General features: G+C 43.3%; 1 protein-coding gene across 1 annotated transcript in view; it reads right to left on the reverse strand.

Moving 5' to 3' along the window:
- LOC308315946 (ninjurin-1) overlaps positions 1-10,000 on the reverse strand; it is a gene marked incomplete at its 3' end in the record, with an annotated part of 14,523 nt that overhangs the window by 762 nt on the left and 3,761 nt on the right. The window contains exon 2 of the mRNA XM_080764223.1: positions 4,164-4,404. Coding sequence (XP_080620349.1) covers positions 4,164-4,404 — 241 coding nt within the window. The remainder of the gene's footprint in view (positions 1-4,163; positions 4,405-10,000) is intronic.

Genomic DNA, 10,000 nt, shown 5'->3' on the forward strand with positions numbered 1-10,000 from the left:
CGAGAGGTTCCAACACCAACCTACTGTACACTTTTTTAACCATCAGGTATGGTCAGGTGCAAGCATGGCTCAGGGAGGAGGACGGCCCTCAGCCCCTGCCATGCAAAGTCTAGGGTCACTATATCTGGTGAGCAAGGGACAAGGCCAGGATGTCTCACAGCTGAAAAACCTACAGCTGGCGCTAAGGCACCGTCGGAGGAGCGTCAGGCAGGAATGCCCTGCACGTACCAACATCTGCCTGTCATGAATTCTTTAGTGTGGATACTGTATGGGTGTAGAAAAAAGATTGAAAAAAGTATATGAGCATTTGTGCCTGTCGTAGACATGCGCAGAGCAAGTTCAGTCAGGGAACCTCAGTGCAGTTGCTGCCGGCCGTTAATTGGGCCGCCTCAGCATCACGCTCTCATTCACATGATTCACATGATTCAGCCAATCACATACCGGCTACTTTAACCGGAGGTTTGCATTTCTCCTACTGCTTCCTTTCTTTCTGCTGCTGTATCAGCGTGCTGCTGTATACAAACCTGCTGCTCACCCACCTCCACCCCAGCTACCACCTGTTGTTTAGGATCTACTGTTTAGGTACGGGGGATTCAGAGTCCCTATGGTCGGGACTGATGCGCTAGATCTGAGTACCTAAAAAGCAGATCCAATACATCGCCAAACCATAATAAATATATTGCTCATTTTATACTCAATAAATATATATTCCATCCATTCTTGAGTTGTCCTGACTGAAGTGTATTTGTGTATACATTGTATGCAGTACAGTATGTGTGTTGTGTTGTGTAGTGTAGAGTGTGTAGGCATGGGACCTCAGATGTCCCTGACTGAACCCATAAATGTGAATAATGAATGTGGCGAGGAGCGACGAGGGAACCAGAGGTTCAAGGGAAATTCTCTTACTGATTTTGTTTGTCTTTGTAACCGGTGTTGACACTAAAATTTCCGAAAGGACTTGCCTATCGTTCAGCACTGCATACAAACAGATGGCTGTTAATTTTATTGGCAGATAAATATAGTTTATACTATTTGTGTGTGTGTGTGTGTGTGTGTGTGTGTGTGTGTGTGTGTGTGTGTGTGTGTGTGTGCATGCGTGCGTGCGTGCGTGCACACGTGTATGTGTGTGTGTGTGTGTGTGTGTGTGTGTGTGTGTGTGTGTGTGTGTGTGTGTGGGGGTGTGTGTGTGTGTGTGTGTGTGTGTGTGTGTGTGTGTGCATGTATGCATGCGTGTATGCGTGCGTGCGTGCGTGCGTGCATGCATTTGTGCGTGTGTGTGTGTGTGTGTGTGTGTGTTTTGTTTTGTACATTGTGTACAAGTGTGTCCCTTGAGAAGTACACGGATATAATATAATATTCAGAAAAGTGGAAAAGTGATAAATGCTCTGAACCAAAATACACAGACTACCTTTTTTGTTTTCCTTTCAATGTTTTGTTCCAGTAAATTCAGAGCAAAAACACTGGTGAATTGCAGCCATCATGTGATGTGATCCGATGATTATATGTGCGAGTGTGCGTTTGCATGCGTGTGTGCATGCGTGTGTGTGTGTGTGTGTGTGTGTGTGTGTGTGTGTGGCAAATTAGCAGAGGTTAAACTGTGCAAAGACCTGTGTGACTGCCCCTGCCTGAGGGTGGGGTGGGGTGGTGGTATGTAGGCCATTCACGTCATGCACCACTGACTCCAATAGAGACAGGACTGGAGTCACCAGAGAGGAAAAGTGTGTGCGTTGGGGGGCGGGCGTACAATATGGGCAATGTTGAGAATAGTTGAGCAGATGGAGGAAGTATGTGAGGAGAGAGAAAGGGATGGAGGGCTCAGGGGCACATGTTGTTGGAATAGTTGTGGCAGAAGGGGGATTAGGGGATGGATGATCAAAGGGGGGAATGCGAGAGACAGCGTCATCATCATGTGTGTTTAAACTCACGTGCTTGGACGTTTTGACGTCAACTGGATTTGAGCTTCCTGATACATAGAGAGAGGCACATATCGGCATGTGGTGCCCGTTAAAACCACTTGAGCCCTAGCATCCCTGCTCTGGGCGTGATATACAGTAATAGGCAAACATCTGACAGAAATAGGCACATATTCAGCGTCTTGACACGTGAGCTTTAGATCAGCTATTTTCGGTAAGAGATTTGGTGTGGAGAGACATTTCGATGTTTTTAATTAATTAATTAATTAATTCAATAAAATTGGTTTTAATTACGTTGTGATTCTACAAATTCTACAAATGCTCACATGCAGGTCGAGCGCTATCATTCTCTCTAAAATGGAATATGGAAATGACAGCTTTACTGGCCTGATGTTCAGTCTGTCAAAAAACAACTTTAATGTCACATCACATTACAGGTTTACAGTAAAGAAGTGGGCAAAATAATGGTCGAACAAGCTTCATCATTGCAGTTTCAAGACAGGTGGAAAGAGGTCAGATATCAATATGGGGAGTGTGATATACATAAGGCGCATGGTTAAAAATAGATGAGGTACAGTAGTTAAAAGAGGAGCAGACGTAGCATCTATTATGCACCTTATGCATACTGTATATTTCACACTGCCATGTTGAAATCTGATCTGTTTTTCTGTTTCTTTCTTTTTCTATCGCTTTCCACCTTTCTTGAAACTGCAATGACGGGAGCTTGTGCGACAAAGAATTTCACCTACTCCTTTACACCTGTGGAACTGTGATGTGACAATAAAGCTATCAGTTGAAATAAATAAACATACGGTTTCACCATGAGGTGCATGGTTTAAGGAAAATATTAATACAATGAGACAGCTATAACAACACATATTTGACATAACCTTTTTTTGTTCATGTTTTTTTTGGTTCATGGAATTTTTTCTGTCTAGTACATGTTTTTTTTTGGTTCACGCCCTTTTTTTTGTCTAGTACATGTAGTGGCACAAAACATACGCATTTGCACACACTCAATCACATACAGTACATGCATGCTCGCAGACGCAGCCCATTAGCCTCTCTCGCCTCCCAGTAGCCCCCACCCCCACCAGTGCTGACAGCAGCACTGAGGCCCAGTGAACCCTGACCCGGTGGCAGGTGCCCGTTGCCATGGTTGCAGCCAGGGTCTTGTAGGAAATGGGTTGTTTGTTGTTGAGACAGTGGTGAGGGGCTTCTGAGGTAAAGAAAACAACTAGGGATTTCTCAATCACTTTTTTTTGCTCCCGGTCCAATTCCAATCACTTGATTTTGAGTATCCACCGATTTTTCACGATACACTTATGATACGATACACTCAGTGGCGGCCTTATATATGTTTCAATCGTTGTTTTCCGATGGACAGGAGGAGGGCAATAACAAACAAAATGTCAAGTGAAGGTGGACACTGGATAATCTTCTTAGCGATTATTATATCGATACATTTTTCAAATCGAGAAGCGCATTTTTTCCCCCTAATTATTAACGTTATATACCAGTAAGGCCCAGGTAGGACCGGGCCTTAATTTTCGCCTGTTGAGAAATCAAGTTTTCGCCGGCTGCCGGGCGCGGCTGCACAAATAACTTTGGGGCAGGTCCGTCTAGATTTTGAATGGACAGGTTGGCCTGTTGAGAACTCAAGTTTTCGCCGGCTGCCGGGCGTGGCTGCACTAATAACTTTGGGGCAGGCCCGTCTAGAGTTTGAATGGACAGGTTGCATGGCCTGTTGAGAACTCTAGTTTTCGCCGGCTGCCGGCTATATATCCATATATGGAGATCTAAGGGATGACATCAGGGATCTCCATATATGGACTTAACTGCAACAGCAGGTTGCATGACATCAGGGTCTCCACATGTCCATCCCTGATGATGTCACATGATGATACCTGGGCACCATATATGGTGCCCGACACACCAACTGACGGGAAATGCGCGATTCCATAGTTAACTGCGACCTTTGGTCGCAATCAATGAATCAATGTATTTTTTATAATCGACTAAACTGATTATTCTGATTAAATACTTTGCCCTATTTCATACTTTGTCGAGCAACAATGTTGCACAACAACCGACACAGCCATCCCAAAAGCCCTGTCGTTGATGGGGATAAAAGTAGTCGTGTTTAGGCCTCAAAGACCCACGTTCAGATCTTATAGAAATTGGGTCCCGGAACTGGTTCAGGAACCAGAGCCTATATGAAAAGTCATAGGGAAGTATGCATTGTCTCACCCATGAAGATGAGCAGAACGCCAACAACAATCTGTAGACAGATGGAGATGCTTATGAGGGTGATGACGGCGACGTAGAAGGAGAACTGTGGTCCTTGGACCAGCACTGCCTTCAGCTGGGAGGCGTTGGCCCTCAACAGTGCCACGTCCAGCATGCTTTCAGCTGCACTCTTCTTGTTGACGTAGTGGTTGATATTCAGAGGGGCTCGATTGGGGTGAGGCCCGTCGCCCGGACGAGAAGCCTAAAGACGCACAGAAACACATTGAAACGCCACACAATAATTCTGCTGGATGGAAATCATCCTCTCCTCCTTGCTTCAAGAAATGGCTCAATAAGATGACTGTAATCATATAGTACATTCATAAAAATATGGACTTCAAAGACCACCTAAAAGGATAGGTGTAAACAAATTTGGTCAGATGAAAGATGTGCACAATGTATGGCAGTGCTGTTTGTCTGTTTTAAATCAATACAAATAATTGTACAGTCTATTAACCGTAAATAATGATACTGGCCATAGTGTCAGCTGGTCTTCCACAGTTAGTATGGTTCTGTACTGTACCTCCTAGAAGACAGTGCCACATGGTTATCAGATAATGTTTGATTGGCATTACTGAAGCAATGTTCTATATAGCATACAAGATAAAGTGTCAGGGAGAAGGTTTTCCTTCCTTCCTTCCTGTGAAGGAAGGAAGGAAGGAAGGAAGGAAGGAAGGAAGGAAGGACGGACGGACGGACGGACGATATGGCTATTAACATACAGGGGCTGACTTCATTATGTGGCACACACCCATTATGGGAGAATGACCTTTGGAAACAGATCCATTAGTAGGCAGACGACATCTTGACACCCTTTCAGTTCCTTTAAGACATTAAAGGAATGATGTATATAGTGCGTGCGTTGCGTGCGTGCATGCATGCATGCATGCATGCATGTTACTTGTATGTATGTATGTATGTATGTACTGTACTATGTTTGTATGGACAGACAGACAGACAGACAGACAGACAGACAGACCTTTTTATGATGATCATGGGCTATGGATATGCCTGTGCACTGTGCAAGGATTAAAGGATGACTTCACCACTTTTCAACACACATTTAAACCCGTCTTCCAGTAACATCATCGATGGGGAATCCAAGCTAATAGAAACTGCAGGCTTTCTATTCCTGAATAGTTACAATGCAATATTGAAAGCCATCGTTCTCACGATAATACAAAGCTAAAAGATATATTTTGTAATTAATTGTTTCAAATAAATCTACCTGACGATGATGTCACTGGAAGACGTGTTTCTGAACTGCATGCACACAGCCCTCCTATATGAGACACAGACCGAGTAGCGGTCTGTGATCATGAACATCAGTGAGGACCAATTATACGAAGATAGGTTGAAAAGTGGTGAAGTCGTACTTTAACCCATTCTGACCTGAGATCAGATTCATACGAGGTTTCCACTGGGGACACACTGGTCTGATTAACCCATTCTGACCTGAGATCAGATTAAAAAAAATGTCAGTCGTTCTTCGATTTTTCAAAAATAGCAGACCTACAAGCTCGTATCGCGCCACTCGGTGGCGCGATATGAGCTTGTAGATCTGCTATTTTTCAATAGGTAAAGCATAACATGATGCTAACACCAAAATGGGTGCCCGGTCAGAATGGGTTAATACAGTGTGTTTGTGTTGACTTATTGTTCCTTATCTAAGTGCAAATCCAAAATAGCTATGAGCTCATTTGTGTTCATGTGAACCATGCCCTTCACCCGATTCCACTGAATAGTGGACATTGTTGACATTGCACGTCAAAGCAGTATCTTGTGTTTGTAAACATACTGGTGGTGAATGATACAGAGAACATTAGATTATGTTGTGGTGGGTCATCATCTGTGTAAAGTCCACTGTCCAGTGTGTCCAGGCACCACTGGGTATTGGTTTTGGATCATAGCTATAGCTTTCTTCCACCGCGGGGAAGATCCATATGGTCGATGCTGCACACTCTCATGTCAGCTGACCTGGTCCAGGGTTTCTCGGGCCCACCAGTGGGTCTTGTGATAGCAGTGGTTCACAAACAGTGGTGGCGTGCCGTCAGACAAGTCCAGGTGTGCTTTAGGACTTTTAACAACCACACATTATTGTTGCAAATTATACAACTATAGAAATCTATCAATTTTTATGTATTATATCCAGTACTTTGTGTGCACTCATTTCACAACACAGAGGTGAATTCTCAAATAGATATATATTTTAACCACTTTAAATCATTTAAATAGTGGTTGCATGTCATTATAGGCAAATCATTTTTAATTATTATATTATGATCTACAAGCTCATGTTGCGGCGTGACAAGTGAGCTGTAGATACTAGATCTGCTAACTTTTGAAGATTTGTGAAAGTATGGCATTAGTAAATAAAAAAGTACACAAGTAATAACACGTGCTATGGATGCATGCATGCCTCGAGATTTGACTCTCCCAATGCTGTGTCTCAGGCACAAAGGTTTCCCGACGGCCCTCACTGCATGTCATCCCCCCATCTCTCTGCATTTCCTGTCAGCCTACTGTCTGTCCCTCCATAAAAAATATAAAATAAAGATGCAGACTGTTTTTAAACTTCCCATGACCCACAGGTCACTGTCGTACCATGGAGTATAGTCTAACATTAAGCATTAGACAACATCCTGTTTGTCAGTGACCAACAGTTTATTACCAAATCCAGTTGGGATAAATTGACCACAGCCCAGGCCAGTCATCTGTTCTCTATGTTCTCATATTTTAAAAACATATTGCAAGCTATGCAATGTCTAAGTACGGATAAAAGTATTCTTACACTTGTATTAGAGTGATGCTGAGCTGATGTAACATGTGGAAGTGCTTATCTCCAGTCTGTACCGTGAACTCTGTAACTCAGAGAGAACATATGTACAATGGATCTACAGGGCTGAAAGGTTTAATGTGTGCTAGTTTATTTAAGGGAGACTTATTTATATATCATATTATAGCAACATTCTCAGGTGTTTCCTGGCAATATTTGTTTAACATTGCAGCCAGAGGGCTCTATTTTCGTCCATGCTAATTGCTAAACCTCTTATCCCTAACTTTGCCTTTTTTATTATTTTGAAAACATTTTTGAATAGCCAATCTACATCGACATTACCGTTTTCCACAAACACCCATTTCCTATAGAGCGTCGCAGTCCCTCCCCCTTTCAGAACAACGAGTGGCCCAGGAAATAAATCCCAATGCATTTTTCCCATAGGCATTTATTTAACGACGGTTACGCCGCGGACAAAGCCAACTCGGATCGTGACAAATCATGACGATGAACACAATGTTTTGGGCCGATCAAATAATTTATAAGAAGAAAAACATAACAAATAGTGTTGTCTCCTGCCTTTATTTTCTTCTTTGTAATGATTTGATCGGCCCAAAATATTGTGTTCATTCTCATTGTCATGATTTGTCACGATCCGAGTTGGCTTTGTCCGCGGCGTAACCGTCTTTAAATAAATACTTTAAGAAATGCCTATGGAAAATGAACGGCGATTTATTTTCCGGGTCTCTCGAGGGGGCGGGACTGCGACGCTCTATAGAGCTGGCTTTTACAGTATCAGTGATGAACAGAACCACAGAACTGCTATGGACCATCTTTCACTGTGATCCAAGAATAGAAACAAGGGGGTCCGGAAATGCTGCGTTAGTACAGAGAAAGGAGAAGCACTCTCTAATTTGCAACAGATCGAGCACAGCTGAATTACCATCCCCATGTGTGTGCGTGGATAAGTGCTGAGCTTCACTTGCAAGCCTGTAGGCTACAGCAATTATTTTGATTGAGCTGGTTCAAATGTTTTCAATTAATTTCATGTGATAGCAAATTGACAAGTTGCGTTGAATTATCTTATTGAGTTGATGCTATATGTGGGCATGGGTTGCACGTGCCATTGGCCAGATTATTTGGTTTGCTGAGCATCTACTGTATGTGTAAACACAAACATTGGCTTGTGATTGGCTGATCATACCATAGCAATGATTTGATTGGTTGAGCAACATACATATTTAAGATAAAAGTGAGAACGGAAAGGTCAGGACGGAAATTGTGATTGGCCAGAATGAGATGATGTATGATGATAAGAACGCCCCTCACTTCACACAGGTGTGATTTTTCTATACCTTAAAGCATGCAGTAACTTTCAGTCCCACTCTCATTCAATACAAATGCTAGGCTAGGTTGTTTTGTTGATATTGTCCCACATTTTCCCCTCCAAATAAGTAAGATTTTAGTTTATGCCTAGCACGGCTAACCCATGAACGGTGCATTCCACACCCCAAAGTGTGGGTATAATTCATGAGTTAATTAATGGGTTGATCGGAAAAGATTCTTAGGGATTGTCTAACCGTTGCCACCATCCATATTTGCAACGGTATATAAAGTGTACAATTGTTTGACTCTGTCCAGATTGTATAGCTTTTCTGATTTTCTAAATGTTTTTGAGTGGTGCAACCACTCCAAGGAACAACAATGTCCATGTTCACTTATGTGTCCGGTCCGCCTATGTGTTGGTTCACCTATGTGACTGCCTATGTGTTGGTTAATGAGCACCAGTATAATGAGTACCAGTAGGGGCGCTGTTGTGCCAGAAACAGAGAGAGAGAGACTGTTGCCTGATAATGAGAGAGAGAGAGAGAGATGGGGGGGGAGTTGCACCACTCAGTTCACACGGTGTGATTTTTACATGTGTGAATGAATAGGCTATTTTCTTTATCATTTCAGTTTCCGTCTCTCTGTCTCATTGCACACAGCCATGCTTTAATGAGCAGAACAGGGTAATTTCACAAATGTAGCACAACTGGCATTTCACATGAATTTCCACAATATATCCAAGCAAGCCACCAATACAATTTACAAGGCCACTCAAAAATACCCACTCCCAGAGCGAGGACTGCACAGCATTCAAAACATGTGTCTATAGTCTATTCCATGAGGAAAGCAAGCGGATGTGTGATAGCAGGTTGTGCTAAGAACCTGCGCAAAATCAAATGCCACAAATGGTACAGTGTCATGACGTTTCAGAGTCACCCATTCAAACACTGAGCACACGCTTTTCAAAGCGTGTGCTCATTAGCCCTTAGCCCTCAATGAGCTAATGGTTATGAAATCACAAGTCATGCCTTAAAGGTCCGCTGACATGCCCCGAAATTAATATGGGTGGTACAGCACATCACGTGGTCTGACTGAAAACAGTTTGAAACAGTTTGAAACAGGGCTACGGCGCTAGCAACAAGTGGCTATAGGTCAGGCTAGCGTTTTTGACGGTACATTTAGCGTCATATTGGCTATAAATGTAATTGAAAAAAAATATTTTTTCGCCAGAAATGCTTAGTTTGAATGCAATTGAGGTTGGCGTGGGGTTTTTTAGGGGAACTGCAGCACAAGCGCAAATTTTGGACTGGAGTCCCATGTTCCCCCGGTCGCCAACACCCCTGTCTGCCCGCTCTGAGACCTCTCAGCCCCGCAGCGCGACAGTCGCGACTACGGACGGTCTGCTGTTGTCTGGCCGCTGTGAGAGCAGCGCGACTACTGTTCTTTTCCCCTCTCAGCCGCAGGCTGACATGTACACCCTCGCTCTCACTCTGTAATACCGTAGTTAGTTACCACAACATTGTTCAAGTGAACTATAGTGTGTTTATGTTTGTATTCATTGTAATAATAAATATCGCTATGCCGAGGCATAGTCTTGCGGACGAGATCATGAGCCTCTACGGGGGACTGGGCATGTGTGTACACACACACACACACATGCAATGGCACGGAATCTCTTCCCCGCTGTCATGCACTA

This window comes from Protomyctophum bolini (genome assembly GCF_963924005.1).
Source record: "Protomyctophum bolini genome assembly, chromosome: 5".
Lineage (NCBI taxonomy): Eukaryota > Metazoa > Chordata > Actinopteri > Myctophiformes > Myctophidae > Protomyctophum > Protomyctophum bolini.